This window comes from Caretta caretta, chromosome 1 (genome assembly GCF_965140235.1).
Source record: "Caretta caretta isolate rCarCar2 chromosome 1, rCarCar1.hap1, whole genome shotgun sequence".
NCBI lineage: Eukaryota > Metazoa > Chordata > Testudines > Cheloniidae > Caretta > Caretta caretta.
Genome location: NC_134206.1, coordinates 140933207 through 140955534, shown reverse-complemented (window position 1 = coordinate 140955534; position 22328 = coordinate 140933207). Strand labels below are relative to the sequence as shown.

Sequence of the window (22328 nt, the reverse complement as noted above, 5' to 3'; positions counted from 1 at the left end):
TTATCCATCACTTAAATAACCAACAATCCATTTAAAAAAAAAAGTTCTTTGCAATCTGGTCAGGTCTCTCAGTTGCCCGTGAAAAGAGTAAACTTGACATATCCAAATGTGAGGGGCTTAGTAATCACTGTTTCTTCTTTAACCTGAGTGCACACACTGCACATTGTCCTTCCCAGAATCAGACATCTCATGTCATCTAACTAACCTTATTTTGGCTGTGAGCAGAATTGTAATGTAGGATGTCAAGATTATAAGATATTGGCTAGGACATTTGGATGACACTATTCACCCAACATTCTAATGAGTTCCAAGACTGAATTTAAGCTCATCTTGCTGTGCAATTTGAAACATATTAGACCTTACATGAACATAGAAAACCTCCCTTGAATTGTCTCACTTCAAACTTGATAAATCTGTCTTTGAAGAACAAGGTGATGGAATAAAAAGTCCTCCTAACATAATCTAAATAGGCCCATCCATGAGGAAGAACTGTCACCCTCCAGTGAATCATATAAGTAACAAATTTAATTGAGAGCCCTCTAAAGTTCAGCCAACAAATGTATCTCTTATTTCTTTTCACACACATTGTAATAACTTCCTTTTTCTGTAATCAGTACAATTTTTCAAATCCAGATGAAATTGAAAATGTTTACGTTACATGAGGAAGTTGTAGACATATGAAAACGAAACATTCCACTCCCTCACCCTCCACCACATACCCACCCCTGCTAATAGTTAAGGGAATGTTTTTCATAAGTAGGTGTTTACATAATATTTAAAATATGTTCAATTAGTAATACACACATCTGGCATGGAATTCATAATTCTGTCTTGATTGGCACTGCTGAAGGGAGCCTGAGTGTCTTGCAGATTCTCTGCTCTAAGAAAATGTACAGTATTAGCTAAGGCAAGGTTCTATTGGGCAGACCTGGGGGAAGCACTGCTGGGATTACTTTTACTGCTGCACTGAAAAGGTTTGCCAATTGCTTGCATGTGGTGTTGACCATAATGCCTATGGCAGCTGGCTAGAGAATAAGGGGGCCAGAAGTAGATGAGCTGTTTCCCCTTCCTAATACTCATTTGTGTTCTAGGGAAATATCCTACATTGTCATTTGCCCAAATGTAAAATCTTCCTTACTCCTTGCTGCATTAGTGCAACATAAGGAGTTATCTTAGCCTTCTGAGTGGTACCAGACTAGGTTGATGGAAGAAAAAAATTATTCTGCAAAATCAAAATTCTTAAGATCACAGTGAGTACAACCACAGGGCATTTATTATAACCAGGGTTGTTTTTTAGAATGGTGATGCAGAATAGATTGTCTGTGTTCTGTTTTTGCCCCACTGCCCTTGTGGTCAGTATCTATTCCTATGAAAGTACAGCAGGCTTTTCACCATTTCACAGGACCTTAATCTGCCCAGAAAGCTGCAGCAGTAATTTACTGCTTGTCTTTCTCTGTGTCGATGTTACTATGTACAAAGGCATAGCACTGCAGTGTGAACCATGGCACTTCTGACACCCCATAAATACCACTTTACTTAGAGGAATTCATCTTTAAGATGTGAATGCCTAACCTGTGGAATTATTAAGAAAATAAGCACCTCAGTCGTGCAAACCAGAAACATATTTCTGTAAAGTTTTACTTTATGATGTACCATAACATGTGCATTCAAATGATGAATGCACAAACCTGTTATATTAATCATGCTTTGCAAAATGTCCATTACTATTTAGTAGCACCAGCACAAAATTTACTTGCTCAGTCTAAACCATTGTGATTGAATGGTAGTTTATTTGCTTGTTAAAAAATTATTTACCCTGTGTAAATTTTGCAAGGTTAGATCATACAGCTATCCTCACTTATTCCAAGTCCTCCCTTCCACCCACCAAATCTTTTTTATTCACAGTATGAGGTATGATGTCATGCCTGTAAATTTTAAGCCTTGTCTACCCAATAAAGTTGCACCAGTTTAAATTAAATTGGTCTGAAACTGATCTAGTTAAACCAGTGCAAACTCCTGTGCGAACACTCATTTCGGTTTGAGTGGCTCACTTTTTAGTTTATTCTAAACCAATTTGTAACTGACTTAAACTAATCCAAAATAAGCTTGGTTTAGAGTGAAATAAAGGTGTGTACACAGCCTTTTACACTGATTTAGCTAAATCTGTTTAGAACACACTTTTAGTTAGACCCGTACAACTTTCCCATATAGCCAAACCCTTAGATTTCACCTGTTAGAGACAGAAGCTGCCCCCCCATTGTATTCTTTTACTGTGCTGCGTCTTTAAAGTATCAGTTTAGGAACTGAGCTCTATGGTCTCTGCGGAAGTAAGGAGGTCTCTGGGAGTGCGGTCACACAGTAAGCAAGATCCTGTGGTTGTGAGTCTCGGAGCCTGGGTCTACAGTGCTCAAAATAGCTGTGGAGACATTCAGTCTTGGGCAGGAGCCTGGGCTCTGGAGCCTGGGGGGAGGAGAGGGGTGTTGCTGGCTCCGGAGCCCAAGTCCGCACAATCACATGGCTATTTTTAGCACCATAGTACCAGCCCCGCGAGCCTGAGTCTGTAGATCCAGGCTCTGAGATTCACTGCTGTGGGATCCAGCTTGTTATGTAGACATACCCTTAGGGTTTTCTATAGCACCTGTGGTAGGTACAGATCGGTATTATAGAAAGCCCGACTAGCAGAAACTGTTTTGGGGTTTGAGTGTAGTGGAGCAGCAAAAAGTTACAAGTTTGCTGTGTCTTACGTAAATTAAAGTATCGCAGTATGAATTGTAAGATTTCAATTCTATCAAAGTATTTGAATTGCTAAACAAACTACATGCACTTTGCTTTTTTGGTTGATGTCATAAGAACCCCTTGATGGAATTATAGCCCTTTAATTCACAGTTCCTTCCTGGTTGTGCTATATGGCATATAAATGTATTTAATATCATAAGATCAAACAGTCAAAAGAGTAGCTACATTTCCACCATTTCTAAGGTTTATGAATGATAGCTCTTTATATGTAGTTCGTTTTCCAAGCTCATTAGTTATAACTTTAATTACAATTGTCCCAAAATGCAGCTATAGCCATCTAATTCTCTTACTGAATGTAAACATTCAAATACCCGTTGCAGTTTTTTCTAGTTCATATAATGCTGAACAATTCTGCCAGGTTAAGAACCTTTGGAATGTCACTTGACAGTTCTGAGCATGTGTTCAGTTTTGATTATTCTATAATTATATTGCAATACACTTTAAGGCCCAGTCCCCTTTTTGAGCAGTGTCTTGGACTCCGTGGAGTGCTTAAAGTTAAGCATTGCCGGTAAGTCTTTGCGGTATTGGGGCCTTAAAATATACTGCAGGGTCTTTATACGCAGGAGTGATAGTGCTGCCTATGGTTAGGGATGTCCAACATTTCCATTAAAAAAAGAACAGGAGGACTTGTGGCACCGTAGGCACTAACAGATGTATTTGAGCGTGAGCGTTCTTTTTGCGGATACAGACTAACACGGCTGCTACTCTGAAACCTCTCCATGGTAACACCCTGCTTTCAGTTTCTCATAACTTTAACAATTCACACTAAATGTTTACATGCTGGGTATCCGCCTCACGTTGAACGTATTGTTTTGCAAGTCTTCGCTCAAAGTTTACAAGAACAGTGAAAAATGTTTTACTGCTCTCACCAAAAAATTCTTATAGCCATTTTATTGAGACGCTTTGGAGCAAGAGCTTAAAATTTGGCAGAGGGGTGGCCGTAGTGTCAGGGATGTGCCTTTTGCTGTTCCTACCAAAATTCCACATATGATCAAGATATAAACCTTTGAATACCTTCTGTCTGTAAAAAGCATGCTGAATGCGAGAGATATAGGGGCTGAGTAGGATTTTTCCCACAATAGTTCTTCCTGGTTGCTGTGGGCCACTAGGTGGTTGGCACCAGAACTGAAAGCAGGGAGACTGCCTCTTTTGTGCTCTCAATGCTCCCCCTGCTGTCACACAGGTTGCGAGGATAAGGCGGAAGCAACCTGCCTTAAACGCAACGTAGTAAGAAATGGTGTGGGAAGAGAATGTCACAAGGTGAGGGAAGAAGCTCATAGGTGGAAGTGGGATTGATCGGAGCAGACAGCGACAGACCCTTTTGCCTCATAGCAGAGCCTAACAACACTAAAGCACATACTCTCCATCAGAACCTGAAATTGAACCCAGTAGTCCTGTGCCTCTACATTCATCTGCTGTCAGTAAATAGCTGTAAAACCCACAGGCAAAGTGTCTGATTCACCCTTATATGGCTGGTCCACATAGAGGATCACAATATTACTGCTACGAGATACTCTTCTAGCTCAAGTGGTAGAGAACTCTGCTTTGGATCTAAGGGTCTGAACCTGCAGATGGCCCAAGTTGAGGGACAGTACTGTTCCAGATGATGACATTTTTTAATTTTAATGACTTTAATTTTTTTTTTAAATTAAGTAATTACAGTTTTAAAAACCTACATTAAAAAAACATTAAGGTTGCAAATTTAAGCACTAAAAGTTAGGAAGTGCCACATTAAGGTTACTTGTGCAATCTTAATTCAGTCTCCTTGTGCACATGCATTGACATATGGCCTTTGGTTACATGTTCACATACAGTTTTTTCCACAAGATCCCCTGGCTTACTCACTGCACAGGATGGGACTGTGCTTTGGGACTGAGGCTTGTATGTTTGTAGTTACTCCTGGGAGAATTCTGCACCACTGTGCAATGCAGAATTTGTGCAGAATTAATGTTCTGTGCAGCATTTCATTTTTCTCTGCAGAATTGGTGCTGCAGAGCTGCTGTTCACCACTAGGGGCTGCTGGACCCAGCAAAGCCCTGGTCTCTAGCTTACAAATACAGGACACTCCTGGGGAGGTGCGTGCGTGCATGCATGCGCGGAGCTGGACAGTTCCTGGCAGCTGCAATTCCTGTAACACCCTGAAGGAAGGAGGCAGCATTCCAGAAACTCTGTACAAACCCAGGACCCAGAATCAGTCTGTTTCTCTCTCTGGATCCCTGGGCTGTGGGAGCATAGGGGGATGCAGGTGTCTGGGATAGGGGGCCCTGCGGCTGGGCTCTGAGGGTGTAGGAGGATGCAGGTGTCTGGGCCAGGGTGAGGGCGGGGCTTCCCTGTGGCTGGGCTCTGGGGGGCAGGGTGTTGGTGCCTAGAGACCAGAGGGGGAGAGTTTTCCCCCAAGATGTGGTCAGCTAACATGAGTGACACACCCAGACTGAGGCACCAACTAAAAGATAACAGAGAAACAGAAACTGGGTTGTCATAGGGGTTTCTTTAATTCGCTACTACTGGGGGAATCTTTTGTTTTCTGTATTGTTACCGACATGGTTGCTGACAGGTATTTTGATATAAATTACCAAAATAATTGAAACTGGTGTGATCATATAGTGTTCTTTTGACAAATAAAACATTCATAATTTTGTAGAATTTTAAAATACTGTGTGCAGAATTTTTAATTTTTTGGCACAGAATTTCCCCAGGAGTATGTAGTTAAGGAACCTGTTGTCTTTAGGACCCCAGAGTTCCTATGTGATTCTAGTCAAGTCACTTAACCATACTTTTCACACTTTGTCAAGGTTCCTTCCCCACTCTGAACTCTAGGGTACAGATGTGGGGACCTGCATGAAAACCCCCCTAAGCTTATTTGTACCAGCTTAGGTTAAAACTTCCCCAAGGTACAAACTATTTTTCCTTTTGTCCCTGGACTTTATTACTGCCACCACCAAGTGTCTAACAAAATATAACTGGGAAAGAGCCCCCTTGGAAACTTCTTTCCCCCCAAAATTCCCCCAAGCCCTACACCCCCTTTCCTGGGGAAGGCTTGATAAAAATCCTCATGAATTTGCATAGGTGAACACAGACCCAAACCCTTGGATCTTAAGAAAAATGAGAAAGCAATCAGGTTCTTAAAAGAAGAATTTTAATTGAAGAAAAAGTAAAAGAATCACCTCTGTAAAATCAGGATGGTAAATACCTTACAGGGTAATCAGATTCAAAACATAGAGAATCCCTCTAGGCAAAACCTTAAGTTACAAAAAAGACACAAAAACCGGAATATACATTCAATTCAGCACAACTTATTTTATCAGCCATTTAAACAAAACAGAATCTAATGCATATCTAACTAGATTGCTTATTAACCCTTTACAGGAGTTCTGATCTGCATTCCTGCTCTGGTCCCGGCAGAAGAAACACACAGACAGAGAGAACCCTTTGTTTCCCCACCCCCCTCCAGCTTTGAAAGTATCTTGTCTCCTCATTGGTCATTTTGGTCAGGTGCCAGCGAGGTTATCTTTAGCTTCTTAACCCTTTACAGGTGAAAGGGTTTCTCCTCTGGCCAGGAGGGATTTAAGTAAAGGTGGTTACCCTTCCCTTTATATTTATGACACACGTGAACACTAATTGTATGTTCCTCATTTTCTGAGTGGCCAATGTGAGACACCTGGGGCCAGATTTGCATAAATGCTGACTGCTCACAGCTGGAAATGATGTGGACTACACCTGTGCATTGAACAGATAAAGTTCTATTAAAATGCTAAATACTCTGAAAAACCAGGCCTGAGGTGTCTTAAGTTGGACTTGCAAAAGTAGTGGAAACTTTTGACAATTTTCGCCTCAATCTCTGTGCTTCAGTTCCCCAGCTGGGGATCATAATACAGTATCTCCTCACTTAGTCGTCCCGGTTAATGTTGTTTCGTTGTTACATTGCTGATCAATTAGGGAACATGCTCGTTTAAAGTTGTTCAGTGCTCCCTCATAACGTTGTTTGGCAGCTACATGCTTTGTCCACTGCTTGCAGGAAGAGCAGCCCGTTGCAGCTAGCTGGTGGGGGCTTGGAACCAGGGTGGACCGGCAGCCCCCCATCAGCTCCCTTATCAGCTCCCTGCTCCCCTAAGTTCCCTGCGCAGCAGCCACCCAGCAGGCTATCAATTGCTGGCAGTTCAGCTGTCCCTCCCCCCACTGCCATGTGCTGCTCCTGCCCTCTGCCTTGGAGCTGCTCCTGGGAGCCTCCTGCTTGCTGTGTAGGGGAGGGGAGGGAAAGAGGGGCTAATATCAGGGTGTCCCCCACCCCCTTACTCCTGCCCCCACTTACCCCTTCTCCATATAGAGCAGGGTGGGGACAGGACAGGGCTCAGGATAGAGAGAGCTTGCTGGCCGCAGCTGCTAGCTCAAGTTCCTGATCTTTTCAAAGGCGATGTACTTAGAATGGTGTCAGCAAACTTAAAGGGGCAATGCACATCTCTCTCTCTCCCACACACAGGGTGTGTGTCTCTGTCTCCCATGCTGTCTCCCCTCCCTCCATTCATGTTGTCTTGTAGAGTGAGGCTGCATTAACAACAATGTGTTAACCCTTGAGGGCTCATCCGAATGCTAGTTCATCATTTAGCAGTAAGGCATTCCCTGGGAAATATCCCACCCTCTTCCACCCTCTAACTTCACTACCTCAACCAAGCTTCACAATCATCATTGCTGTGTACAGTATTAAATTATTTGTTTAAAACTTATACCGTGTGTGTGTGTGTGTGTGTGTGTGTATGTATGTGTGTATATACACACACACACAGTATAAGTTTTGTCTGGTGAAAAAAATTTCCCTGGAACCTAACCCCCACCCTATTTACATTAATTCTTATGGGGAAATTGGATTCATTCAACATCAGTTCACTTAAAGTTGCATTTTTCAGGAACATAACTACGACGTTAAGTGAGGAGATACTGTACCACATAATCTTATACGAGTGCTGTGGAGCTAAATACATTAATATTTGTGAAGTACTGAGACACTATGGTGAGAGCAACATTATGGCCCAAAGCACTTCCATATTCACATCCTTAATCTTTGTTCAAAATATGCCCTGTTAGGTATCATTTGAAAACTAATAATTCACTGGTCAATAATATCATGGTGAAATACATGTAGCAACATGATATGTAAAGTTGTGTATTCCCCCAGTATGATGATACTAGTACATGCTCAAAACAGACAGCCTTGCCTCAGCAAGAGTTGTTAAACAGGTCTATCCGAAACAAATGAATGTGTGTTTACCTCAGTTTACAGATAAGTGGTAAATAGAACCATCAAAACATCAGGAAGAGGAGATGGCAGGAACCAGAACAATTTGCATTTTAACAAACAAAAGTGGGGGAAGATGGAGCATAGAGCTTTCCATGTTGCCTTCCTCACAACTTGAATGAACTTTACTTTGAGGGGGTACCCTTCAGAAGAATTCATTTCAAAGATTAAATCTACTATAAAAGGAAAGGGGCAGTGATCCCCAAATTATCTCTTTCACTAAGAAGACAAAATAACCAGTGCCTGAGGGCCTCTGGAAGAGATCCTAACTGAAATGAGAGGTCCGCCACATCTTGCTGGTAGATTGTGGGTTGAGAACAGTCCTCTTGAACAAAGCCTTGAACCAAACCTTGATAGATTAAGTTTCAGACTTTTAGATGTGTGCTTTTATTTTTACTTACTTGTAACCATTTCTAACTTTATCTCTTATACATGAACTCACTTAAAATAATATCTTCTTTTGTTAATTAACTTGTCTTACTGTTAATCTAAACTAGCAGTGGTGGGTTTTGTCTCCTTAAAGGAGCTAATGGATCATCTTCTTCTGAATGTTGCAGGAGAGGGCTGGACGTATCAAAGCACGTGGGTCAGGGGAAGTTTAGGAATGGGAGTATGTTGGGGTCACCTGCTAACATTAGCCAAGGCTGGTAAAGACAAAAGTGTGTCTGTGATAACTGCTGGCAGGCTGTTGGACTCAAAGTGATGGAATCAGAGCTGTACAGCATGCAGAACACATGTACATGCTGGCCGCTGACTCTGTGTGTGTCCCAGGAAGGGAGCCACAAGTAGCAGAAGCATTTTGGGGCACTCAGGATTATAATGCAAGCGGTGACACAACCTCTCACTGGTCGGGCTTCACGTTGAATGAGGTGCAGTACTGGAGTATGTCACCTCATGGCACTGCAGGCTCACTACTCCGTTTACCTCTGGGTTTTTCCAAATATCTAGCCCACAGTCAGGGGGTTTTACATATGCAACTTTAATACTGGCATTTTCTAACTTTTGAGTGCTTGATTTTGCAACCTTTATGTTCTTCTAACATTGGGTTTTTGTTTATGTAATATAATATTGGAATAATTAAAACTGCATGCATGCTAAAAACTGTAATCACAGTAAATAAAGCTGAGCATGTATGTAGATCTTTACAGGATTGGCACCTATATATGTAACTTAGGTGGCAGAAAACACCTCTTCCAGATTTTCTTTCACCTAAGAGTAACTGCTACTTTAGGACTACATTAGCTGATTATATTGATATATTATTTGTTGTGACGCAGGACCAATATGGAAGGCAAAATAATGGCTGTGTATGTTGTATTATCCATATAGAGTCAAGATGGGAACCATGTGGGGTATGCTGTATTTGGGAAGGGGAAAGAGTTTTCCAAGCCAGATTTCGACACAGAGCCACATATTCTGTTAGAATAAAAAGGGGGAAAATTTTTACCAGAAGCTGTAAAGTGAAGCATTTTAAATAGAATATTCAGCTATCCTTAAACTTCTAAGCCTTGGCTTCACTAGGAAAAAATGCTATGTTCTTAACTCAAGTTAACTTGTAAAATTCTAGTGAAGACAAGACAGTAGTTTTCACTTTAGTTAGAAGGTCATAAGAATGGCCATACTGGGTCAGACCAAAGGTCCATCCAGCCCAGTATCTTGAACCAAAAACAGTATATACAGTATTGTCAGTAGGAGATGGCTTAATTCAAGAACCTTTCCTCTACTACAGGAATCCTGATTTCTGTTCTGTGGTTGAGGTAAAAAAGAAGAGGATGATTTTTACAGTACATGAATGCTAGGCAAGAGTTAGGACCCAGGTGCATAAATCCTGAAAGCACTTAGCTACAGTAACAGATTTTACTGAATACTTGTACCTTCTGATAGGCTACTCACATGAATAATGCATTTCTATTTGTAAGCTTTTATTGACTAAGAATTATCACATCATTTCAAACCATATGGCACAAGGTTGTCCCTATTTGGGGCTGTTAAATCCCAGAGACAGTTTTATATGTAGTTTGCTGTATGAAATAATCTCTAACTAGTGTATTTAAAGTTAATAAAAATGTGCATGCACACACATACGCACACCTGTGTTGTACAATGCTGTTGTTGAAAAAATATTTATTAAAACATGGAGCTCCCCAGTATCCTATGCGAACATCACTTTGCATAGTGTTTTGGAAAGATTCCACTTTTGGCTCTAGTCTCTTGCTCACTGGGCAGACACTGGAAATATCATGCAGTAGTCATCAGTAAGCATTGCAGATGATGTAAGGGTGAATAATGATGAGATTTGTGCGTGTGTGTGTATGGTACTGATATTAATTTATTAGAAATCAGTGTTATGCAAGAGGAAACATACAGAAAAAATTACTTTGGAGGGATGTAAGTGGATAATATTGGTTGGTCTCGTTTTGGTTTTATAGCATACGGGGGGGGGGGCGGGGGGAGGCAGTAAGGGCTCAATCTTGCAAGATTGGGACCTAAAGGTCTGCATAATTCCATTGTGCTTCATCTTTTGGTCATCTGTAAGTCAGACTTGAGTAACTGTTAGGGTAGTATGGGTAATGAATAAAGGTTCAGTTTTGGTCAATAATGTCTTCTGTGAATAATACAGTATTATAAGTAGAAATATTTTATATATGAATAGTATTAAAAGGTGTAGCTAACGATTTTAACCCTATAATTTTCCTCTTTGAAAATTATTATAGGAAAGATTTGGCTTTTGAAAATACTATTGTTTATTTTTCTCTGTTTTTCCCAGGCTTTTTAGTTTGACCAGAGAAGACAAAAACAAACAAGTATATTATTTTTCTAGGACATATGAAAACACTGGCTGAAATCCTAGCCCCACTGAAGCCCATGGGAGTTTTGCCATTGACTTTCAGTGTGGCGGGGCCACTGTTTCACCAAGAATGTCTTGTTCCTTCTTCTCTCTAAGGCAGCAGTTAGCTAACAACCATTATTCCCAGAGGTGTGCTTGACCTCACTGATGTTACTGATCCATCAACAAAGTGTTTTGGCATGGTAAGGTACTGAAGTTGTTAAATGAAAATAGCCACATTGATTTGCATTTCATTCAAAATTAAAGGCAAAAAGTCAGCATAAAAGGACATGAATTTGAATGAGATGCAAGAGGTGGAAAAAAACCCTACAGTAAAAATAACTTGGTAAATGTACTTTATAGTAATATATCAAAAGGAAGTACCCAAACAAAAATAAATCACGGTACAGTATATGTCTGGGTTTTAAGATTCAGCTACTTCATCTATAGGTTGAGAAAATATTTTCTATAAGTTGTTGCTGGCATCCTGGATATGTTCTTAATAAATGATTTACAGTATAAAAACTTGTGACTTTTACAAATATTTGCTATATAGCTGAGTTCTTAGCAAATAACTGAAACCGTTTTAATTTTTTGTTTCTAAAAAAATTAGTAAACAGCTACAACTTGCAAAGCACTTGGAATCTGGTTTTCAGAATTCTATTTTATTTATTTATTTTTTGACAGAAAGGAGATGGGTCAAACCACATTAGAGACTGATATTTCACAGACTGAAGCTGTCCTCTCCTGTCACTTTTTTGTGGATGGGCAGTGTCTGATGAATGGAAGATATTAATCTGTCAAAGATATGTTTATCTGATGCAGAGAATAAATCATTCCCTGCTGTCATGTTATAACCTAAAGGCATCTGGTATTTAGGGACTGTCATTTCCTAGTATGATGCTCCCATTCCATATTGGATAGGTCACACATGAGGGAATGAATCATTTTTAGGTGATGTATTTATTTTCTATGGAAATTACATTAGGAAGTTGCTTGCTTCTTTTTCTCCCATTATTATTTATTTCTGTAGGTCCTGTTGACTCTACTGCAATCTAACACACATTAGTACTGTTCTTCATATTCTCTCAGTTCTTTGCCGTTTCCTTAACTTTTACATAATACGTGGTGTCACGTCATGCAGTGGAAACCTAAAGAAGTTGCTTGTAAAGACTTGGAATTTTTCAGTTAGTGTTCTTTTTCACATCCTGTCATGAACGGGGGTATGGTGTTGCTGCGCACAGTTAACGAGCTGTCATATTTCAACCGCTGCATTTCCTTGGTGGTTGAACTAATTCTTACAAATGTGAAGTGTGCTTGGCGCTCTGTAATTGTGAAGTATTGCTCAGTCATTTTATTTAATGGCTTGTCCACTCCCATGGTTGAACAAATAAAAAAACCTGCAGACGTGCACAGATAATATACATCCATCTCGTGCATATAAAAAGGACACATGCAAATCGCATCCCATTCTTGTAGAAATGCATACAAACAGCTCAAAATCAGTGTTCTTTTCACATTTGTTCTTATTCATACAATTTGTATTTTAAAACGTTTAAATAAAAAAAGTACTGAATATATTAACACCCCTTTTTGTTCTGTTTCTGTCTCGCTCCAGGTGGAGGAGGGCTGGTGGGAAGGAATTCTCAATGGAAAGACTGGCATGTTTCCTTCCAACTTCATAAAGGAACTTTCTGTTGATTCTGATGATGTGGAAATTGCACAGGAGGAACAACTAGTAAAGCCAAGTAAGGAACAAAGTATTATCAAGTCAGTCTATTTTTCCTCTTCTTGTTTATTGACTTGCTGATATGCTGGGATCGTCTTACCTCTTGCTTGGAAGAGTTTCAGAATGCCTTGTTCTAAAGCTGGTGCCAGGAAAAGGTTGATTGGCTGTTGATGCTATATGGGTATTAGCACCTTCCCCTTAATTATAGCACTTTGCATTAAAGACCAATCCAGCTACAACTGTGAAGGGCCAAGGAAATGATGCCATTTCATGACTTTAGGGCTTCTGTTTCATAATGAAAATACACTACCATTTTGTCCTTACATGCAGTAGCTGAACAAAATTACCAAAACGCTTATACAATGGTTATACTTAGTTATTTTAGCAGGGGACTAGGAGTGCCAGGCCTTATTCAATGAGTCCTCCTGGGTATTTAAGGATCCATAATTATTGGTGTGGGACAAGCGGCACTTTCTCCCTCCAGGTGCTGAGCATGCTACTTCCACATCCATCATTCCCAATCCCTGCTAGCCAAAGGAGCAAAAGGCCAGAACTAGGACTCAGATTTGGTTCTCCCACTGCGCCATCCGCTCACCTGGATTTTCAATACTGCTGGAGGTGAAAAGCATGTTTGGTAACTAAGTTTGCAGTAGTGTCAGCTTGGTAGTGGATTCTCCCAATTTGTAACTTTTTCCTTGATGTAAGGAGAAGAATAACCTGAATCATAAATTTGCTTCTGTATGAATCGGATACTCCTCTCTGTCTTGCTGCATTTCAGTTTCTTCAAGTAAAGATTCTTGGCACTATCTCCAAATTCTGTGGTCACTAGATCCTGTGTTTTAAAAATATTTCCACAGTATTTGCATATTTTAGCATAAGTGCACATTTACTTGATAAGTTGGTCCCTGCCAGGCCATTTGTTGTCTTTATTCTATATGACAGAAATAAGGTTGTTAAATAAAAGCCTACTGTAGTGTTTGGAAGAGGGTTTTTCTAATTTCTTATATGGACAGGTATTAGTGACCAACTCTATATGCGTGGGGTTGGTATGATCTTCATAGAGAATACTGCTTCAGTCTCAAATTAACCTGCTTTAAAAATATTCAGCAATTTAAAGAGAGGTGCAGGGAGGAAATTAATCTGCAGGAGTAATATTGAAGTTATATGTTCCAATATGTAGGCAGGCTACACTTTGAAATTACTACTTGCAATTATAATGTTTTTAATATAAATGCAATGAAGTTTCATAGAATTAATCCCAATTTGTCAATAACATTTCACAAGTTAATTCATAGAGGCTTCAATTTGGAATCTGTATTTTATCTCCTAGATTCTACACTGATGGGTACTTTATAAAAATGTTTATAGGTAGGTAGATTTCCAGGATGGGCCCCCCTTTTCCTGTACGAGAGGGAAAATGTTCCTTTTCTTTGCTAATGTTTCATTTTTAGCCTTAAGTGCTCACTTGTTATGATGATAAGTGTCCCAGAAAAGGCTTTAAACAGATTTGACAAAGGCAAGTAAGTGTAAAATATTTATATCCTTTCATAATGACATAGGTAACCAATTTAGTTAAGTAATCAGATTGCTCCCTTGGGCCTCTTTGCTTGATAAAACCCTACCAATTATAAAATTCATGTTAAAGGGACATCATCAACATAAAAATTACATCTGTCTAAAATCACTTGTACCTTCTCTCCTAAGTAATACCTAAGATTACTTTATCTGAAAGAGAGTGAGAGAATGTTGGTTTTTTTCATTTTGTGTAAATTGAATATTTGAATGTGCTTAATCACTAGCCAGTTTCACAGTTGTTTATGTGGGTGTTTCAGGCAGCAGCAAAATAGTTCTAAAATGGAAAAAATATTACGAAGCCACAAATAAAGGCAAGGGGACTTAGGGCTCAGCTGTAGTCTCTGTAATTATTTTTTAAAAATTGACAATTTCCAAGTTAACATTATCCCTTTAGGGGCCTGATCCTGTAACAATGGGAGTTTTGTTATCCATTTTAATGAGTTTAGGATTGGGACCGTATGGAATTCATGCATACACATTCCTCCAAGGGAGCTAAGAACTGACTGAGTTCTTTCTGGATTGTCTCTTGTAAAGGTTACAGCTGTTACCTCATAAATGAATGGCCATTTATAAGGCTACATCAGGTACCTCAATATGTATATTAAAAATCTATACATTAGATAGGCATTAGGCACACACATCAGTGGGAAATGCCACTTAAAATATCCATATTTACTATTTTTTCAGAAGGAAGAGTTGTAGATCAAGCAAATATAAATACATCAAGAGACAGTATGTTACTTAATTTAGGGATCTAATTTCAGGCCTCCAACTCAGTTCCTCGCTTGGAGGAAGACGAGGGATGTTAGTGCTGCAGTTTCTTGAGGGATGGTAGGATCATGTAGTGTAGGACTATAACATCTCTCGGCTTTGTAGCAGCTTTACTACACTGCACCATAGAGTGGACTACGGGTGTGAATTGCAGAGTGCACCAAAATGTTGCCATCTAACTGCCCTATGTGGACACTACTGGCACAAACTAAAATGTATCTAGTTTGCATGAATGCAGTTCTATTTGAAAGAGGACTGTGTTAATGCTAACTAAGTACTTTATAGTCCAGCAGCATCCACGCAGGACAGTTATATTGCAACACTATGGTGTGCTCTGCCATTCAGACCACTGTAGTGCCCACTGTGGTGCAGTGCAGACATGGCCTAGGAGTAGCACTGGTTGAGGTGGACTATATCTAGGGATTATAACACAGGACTCAGAGTCAGATCTTAGATGTTTACTCTGGATGACAAACTTGTATCCCAATCGTGCAATCAAGTCTGTGTGGCCTGAGCATCCATGCCGAGTCCCGTGGAGATCAATGGGGATCTGCCCAGACTCGGATCTGCCCAGACTCAGATCTGCCCATGAAGATCCAATTGCAGAATGGAAGTTATAATGTAATCTGGGGCAGTGACTTAACTCTGCTTCCCCACCTGAAAAATGGGTATAATAATACTTGTCCACTTTTTTAGGTCTTTTATGCAGTTTGGTTAATCAAGGTTTGTAAAGCAGTTGGGGATCTTCAGGTGAAATGGACTGTAGAAATGCAAAACATTATCATTATTTGGTTTTTAATAAGTCTTATTTACTATCTCTGGAGAGAGCATTGTCCAGTGCCATAGGTCAGATAGACAGGGGCTGTGCTCAAGGCTCTCAGAGTGGAGAAAGTGCAGGTGGGTATGTCCTTGGTGCTCCAAGATTGGTTCTGATGAAATACCATCCCCTCTCCTCTATGTAAGAAAATAAAATATAAATTATGGGAATTTGGGGGTGTCTCTCTTTATTTATGCTGTGTCTCTTTTTTAGGACAAGCAAATGTTTTGTAGTAGTTTAGATAAGTGACTTGGATTGAGGAATCCAGAGTCCTTTTCTCACCACTGCCACAACTGAATGACCTTGAAAAAGTTACTTAGACCAAATGTTTTAAAAGTGGCATCTGTTCTTGGATACTCTATTTGGAATTCAGTTGGGCCCAGTTTTTCAGAGGGGCTGAGAAACTGTAATTTCCAATGAGTTCTGGGTGCCTTGGCATTTTGGAAAGTAAGGGCTTCGTAAGATCAGAGATAATTTAAAAAATGTATGGCCGATCTGTAAAATGACTGTAATATGCCCTGTCCTCGAAGACGCATGGCATACTTCATTAAGGCTTGATTTTCATACCTGTGCTCACATTGAGTAACTCCTTATTTTTCCAGGAGTCCTATTGATTTCAAAGTGTTGTTCTCTGTTGGTAGTAGATAACATCCACAAGTTGTGTGTGCTAGATTTCTCAGCTGTCTTTACATTTGTTTATTTGGTTTTAGGATATTCTGAAATACCACAGCTTCTCGTTACAGCTTAACAAAAGATCAGGAAAATTGTCGTGTGTAATGAAACTGAGTATTATAACCTTGTGAATGAAAGTCTTATCTTAAGGGGTTTCAGAGTAACAGCTGTGTTAGTCTGTATTTGCAAAAAGAAAAGGAGTACTTGTGGCACCTTAGAGACTAACCAATTTATTTGAGCTCACGAAAGCTTATGCTCAAATAAATTGGTTAGTCTCTAAGGTGCCACAAGTACTCCTTTATCTTAAGGGGGTGATTTCACAGTCCTTTTAATATGCCTGAGGCAATATCACAGCATTTAAAGACTGCTGGATATATCTTGCTATCTCTTTTGCTTGTGTGTAAGTTAAGCTATGACTAGGTCTAATTTAATATATTGGATATTTATAAAACATATTAGCCATGATCTCTAAGAAATCATGAGCGCCAGTACTAAGATTGATGTTAGACTCTGGAGCTAATGATTTAGTTAGGCAATGTAATACATCTTAACTTCTTTACATTTCAGCTGTCTCTTCACTGTCACGCAGCCAAACATTTCCTTCTCTGCTTTCTTAACAGCTGAATGAATGAGTGCTTTCACTTAAAGGTGATCTGCAAAGGAGAGGGGGAGGGCTTTGTGCTTTTTTTTGTTGTTGCTTGCTTATGTAGACAGATGGTGTTGGATGTTTTCATTTGTATACTTTATTCTGCCTGTTTATTACAGTATATATACAGTTCTAACTGTTTTTTCCCCTAGAAGATGTTTTGGATGACTGGAGAACTGGTAGGACTATGACAGAATAATATGTAATGAAATCTGTATTAGCTAATGTGTTAGCTGTCTCACTGTAAACAGCAAACAAACAAAACCCACAATCTTTTTTTTGGCAGTAAAGGCATAGCCTTAATCAACTGAAATGGGAAGCAGTCTTTGTTCAGACTGTTTAAAGCTCTTTATGTTTTGTTTGTTTTTTGGATAACACTTATTTAGCTGAATAAACCACTGGGTTAAACAAATGTCTTTAAGAGTCAACATGTCATCCCTTCAGTTAAGAACTGTTAAAAGTTCATAATCCATATCTGAAACCTTCAATGAGTCCCTCAGCAAAACGTTGTTTTTGGTATTTCTAATGTCCTGTCTACATTAAGTGAATGCTGGTATTCAGTGACCTGCCAGTGAAGTGTGTCTCTATATCAGGGGCATGAAGTGATATTAATAGAAATTTCCCTACTATGGACAGGGCCTAGGGCAAAAAACAAACAAGAAAAAAGTGTTTGAAAAGTCTTTTCAGGCTGTCTTTAAATCTCAGACAGAGACAAAAAAGAGGAGACACATATTTTCTGTTCATTCACACTTGTAAAATAAAACTTTATGGGCCAAATTTTCTCTCATTTGGCCATTAGAGATTATGGGAAACAATACATTATACAACTCAACCAAGGTGGCTTTAGCAAAATCAAGAGAGATTTCCCTATCTGACATACATGCAGTGAGAATATTTGTAACTTCATGTACAGTCAGATATTGCAGCTAATGGTCTCATTGTTTTGCTAATAGAACTCTTAAAATGTTAGTAATTGAAAGTACAGATTAAAAACTCTTCTTCTACCTTCTTTTTTACCATCATTCGATCTCTCCTTCCCCTCTTCTGTTTCCTCTTTCCTTCTTTTCTTTCATTTCCTGTCAGGAAAGTCTGCCTTTCATGGGACAGTTCTGTACAGAGTGGCACAAGCAAAGATTGACAGCTACAGACGCTATAACAGTGAGTGTAATTAAAATTCAAAAGGCAGTTTTAAAGATGACATCTTACTCCTCAATATATGTTTGATTCATCTACACTTGTAAAGTGTGTCACCATTACTCACTTATGGCTGCACTACCTGTAGATGTGTCTGTGAGCTAACTCTTATTTGCTGCTGACAGATGCCATAATCGTAGCGTATTGAGAAAGTATTCTCATTTTCTCTGTGCATGTGTGTGTGTTTATATATATCTATACAATGTATTTGAGCACGCAACAAGCTGTCAGTTGTGTTGGCTTTCGGTCATAGGTGTGGAGTGGGGTGAAAAGTCTTTGGTCTGATGATTTCAGCCATGTGAGACTTGTAGGTTTCTGGAGCGTAACCATACCCTCTGAAGTGTGTTGTTGCTTTTACATTGTTGCATGCAACGATTGTTGAACATATCAAATATATTTTTCTTTCAAGAAAAAAGTGTAAAGGAATTTTAAAGAGAAAACCCTGCGTTCTTTAAAAATTACATTTGTGCACCCATCTTCTCTTGTCCTGTCCATGACTGCAATTACTGACAGCATTATGGCTCTATGTAATGTACCATTCACAGGAAGAAGGTAAAAGATCTGTCAGTCTAGGCCAGTTTCTAAGCACCAGTCTGCTCGTTTCATGATCAGGCTTTTTGCTCCTCTATCCTGGAAGCATGGTGTGCATGATTCATTCCACATGCTTTCCTGATCTTCCTCCTTTCTTTTTCTTCTCCTACTGCAACCCTAGCTCTCAGAATAAGGCAGAAAATATGAAGATGAAAGTCAAAGACAAAGATGGGCAGAGAAGAGAGGAGGAAAGGAAAACGGAAATCCTCTGCTCCTCACAAACTGCTCTCTCATGCAGAACTCTAGCAGCCAGAGATCAAGCATCACCACGACAACCCCCTCGGCTTGTCCACTCTCACTCTCTGACTCTAGGGAAACAAGTGGTCAGTACTTCTGCCCTGCACAGGGAGTGAGGTCTCATGTTTATCTTGGCATGTGCTTCCCTCCAATGCAGCTGTCTGGTCAGGACAGCCTAGCGGTGACAACAATGCTCCCTGGTCTTCATCCTTCCCCACCCTTACTCTGCCCCTCCACTTAGCTATGGGTTGCTGCTCTCCTGCCTCCCAGAGACTTTGGACCAGGTACATCCTCTATCAGTGGACACTCCCTCTTACACTCTGAGTCTGCCAGGGCAGTAGTCCCCTGCTCTGCTGCCTCTCATCCACCACAGTTTGTTTTTTAGTGACTGGAGCTTTTACCATTCTCCCTTCTTCCTGGTTCAGTGCAGCTGCTGGTGCTCAGCTCCCAAAAGAGGGTGCTGTCTCCTCAGCCGCAGCTTCATAGGCTGTCTGTTTGCAGGCATTCATTTCTTTTTGTGGCTCATCTTTCCCATTCATGTTTCAAACATGCTCTCAGCCCAGCTGGAACAATCCACTTGGTCTGTGGTTTCTCTGCCTTCTTCCCTGGTGGTCCTTCTCTGGAACTTAGTTGTGAGGCCCTCTGTATTCTTTCAGATTCTTCCCACGCAACTTCCTATCTCTGTGATACTGCTTTTGACAATGCTAGACTTACAGGCAGATCCATGGTCTCTGTGGCTATCCGTGTGTGGATTTGAAGCTAGAAAGCTGAGAAGAGGTTCCTACAGATAAGCCTCTTTGGGCAGATTTGAGACAAGGCAAGAATCTGGTTTCCCATGTGCTTTCAGAGATGCCCTCTCGTGATCCAGTGCCCAAAGGGGGTATTTTATCACTCTTCGTCCTATTTCTCTAAGCAGCTCATCTTGCAGACAAGACTCCTTCTCTATACTGACTTTTACTGTCTCTCTTCCAGGGCAGCCCTACTGAGGCTGTGCTAAACCTGCCTCCTCTCATATCCTACCCAATGGTTTTTGGTTTTAGACAAAGTGTTCTTTTGATTCTTCAGGTGCACTTTCCTCCATTTTGGACACCTCCACAAAGACATTTTCATTTAAGAAAGCCTAATTAATTGTAGTCATGATAGCCCACGGAATGAAGGATTTGAGTTTTATTATTTCTTCTCTCCTGTTCCTGAAATCTTACTTGAAAATAGGACAGTTCTTTGACTTCTCCATGAGTTAATTTCAAAAGTAAATTCACATGTATATATTAAGGAACTCACTGTTCTTCCTAAAGCGTGTCTTGATTGTCCACTTTCACAGCAGAGGAAACTTCATTCCCAGGCCTTCAAACAAGCTCAGAAGTTTTTACCTCTCCATTGTATTTAAGGATTTTATGAAAATCAAGAGGAGTTCATTTTGTTTTGAAAGTCATAATAAAAGGACATTAATATAGTGGATTAAAAATTGTTTTCTGTTAGCCTATGACCATGCTAAATGACCATGTCCTAAAATTGTTAAATTCCATTCAGTTAGGGTACAGCAGCTCTTTCTGAGCACCAAGGACTGAGACACTGCCGCTGAAATTTGTAAGATCATCTCCTTGCATTTACGTTCAGCATTATCCTTGGACCTCTCCTCATCTGCTGACATCACTTTTTGGCCATTAGGTATGGCAGGCTCCACTATACAGTAAGCCAAAATGTAGTATGCTGGGGAAATTGCTTCTGGGTAGGGTGGTTTGAAGAGGGATATACGACAAAGGAAAATTACTCACCAGTAATTTTGTTTATCGCAGTCCTCTCTTCTCCCATCCTACACTCCTCCCATGCCTCCTCAAAGAATTCTACTTGGAATTGTTTTATTTTGTCTTAATTTCTCCCTCTCTCTCTTTTCCTTTCTTTTCATCTGGAAGTGCCGTAACTGAAGGAAGTAGGCAGATTGGCGCGTATTTAATGCCTTGATTGACAGATATTTTGCCTTGATAGGTGGAGCCATAATGCTGTCAGTAATAGCTGCTGTTTAGTGTTATGGAAGAAGACAGGATTGCTACAAACAGAATTACCAGTGAGTAGTTTTTTCTTTTGTGCTTTCTACTCTTCCACCAGTTTAGACCTTTTTTTTTTTTTCCTTTTAAAAATATTTTCTAGTCCTTGAGTAACTGTTGCTGGTCAGAGTTCAAAGAAAGCAATACATGATTCATTACCTATTTATAATATGAATACTGTTGAAATATCTCATCATATGAACAAAGTTAATTCACACAGTTTTTAAAACATCATGAATTTTACAAATTTAAGGAGAGGTTTAAACTTTTCCATTTCTCTCCAATGTCTCTTAACTTGCTTACAGTATTTGCTTTCTAAAGAGAAAATATAACTAATATACAGATGCTACAGTGTAAAGTAACTTTTGAGGAAACAACAGTGCGAACATTTCATGAGGCACAATTTTCCTGAATAAGAATTAGCATACTGAGAAATGTTGCCTGGAAAACAAATGTGCAGATGGAGAAAGGGAAAAAAAACAGTGGTGGAGAGGGAGAAATGCATCAGATCCTTCCAAAGATTCAAGAACCCACCCGCAAAAAATGTTTTATCAGGCTTATAATAGACAATTTTCCTCTGGCTGTCAGGAAGAAATACTGTTTGATTGTGATTGTTACAAGTCCCTTCATGTAGTGTAAGCAATGTGTTTCTGCAGCCACTCAGAACAAGGGGGATAAATATAATTCAGAAATCAAGAAGGCAGCAGACAGAAGCACCGTATAACCAGTCTAAAATTAAATTGTGAGAATACTCTGTGACCGTTTATGGGGAATGGAAAAAAGGCACCAACTTCAATGTTGATGGCTCAGAATTCATGTTAAAGACAATTCAAAGAGAGTTGTGCTCACACTGCACGTCTAATGCATGCTGCTCTATGGTGCAGGAAACCACTCCCCTTTACCCGGCATGATTTCTTGCTAAGGAATAAACAATTTGGGGCTGCTTGTCACATAGCAAGAATCATTGTGCTAAGGAAAATGAACATGCTGAAAGGAAATGACACTGTTTGGATTACAGAATTACATCTCCTGAAAGAATATATCTGATGATCAAATAAATAAATAAATAAATAAATAGAGTAATGCAGAGGATAGTCTAAATTTGCAATTTGTATGCACTATATACTGCAGCAGAAGC

General features: G+C 39.8%; 1 protein-coding gene across 10 annotated transcripts in view; it reads left to right on the top strand.

Moving 5' to 3' along the window:
- Positions 1-22328, top strand: part of SH3KBP1 (SH3 domain containing kinase binding protein 1) — a 344411-nt gene that overhangs the window by 181504 nt on the left and 140579 nt on the right. For 8 of the 10 annotated variants that reach the window (XM_075131808.1, XM_075131818.1, XM_048862670.2 and 5 more), the window contains 2 exons: positions 12532-12661; positions 18207-18281. In XM_075131808.1, the coding sequence (XP_074987909.1) occupies positions 12532-12661; positions 18207-18281 (205 nt within the window). The remainder of the gene's footprint in view (positions 1-12531; positions 12662-18206; positions 18282-22328) is intronic. The other 2 variants (XM_075131826.1, XM_048862679.2) reach the window with 1 other exon arrangement.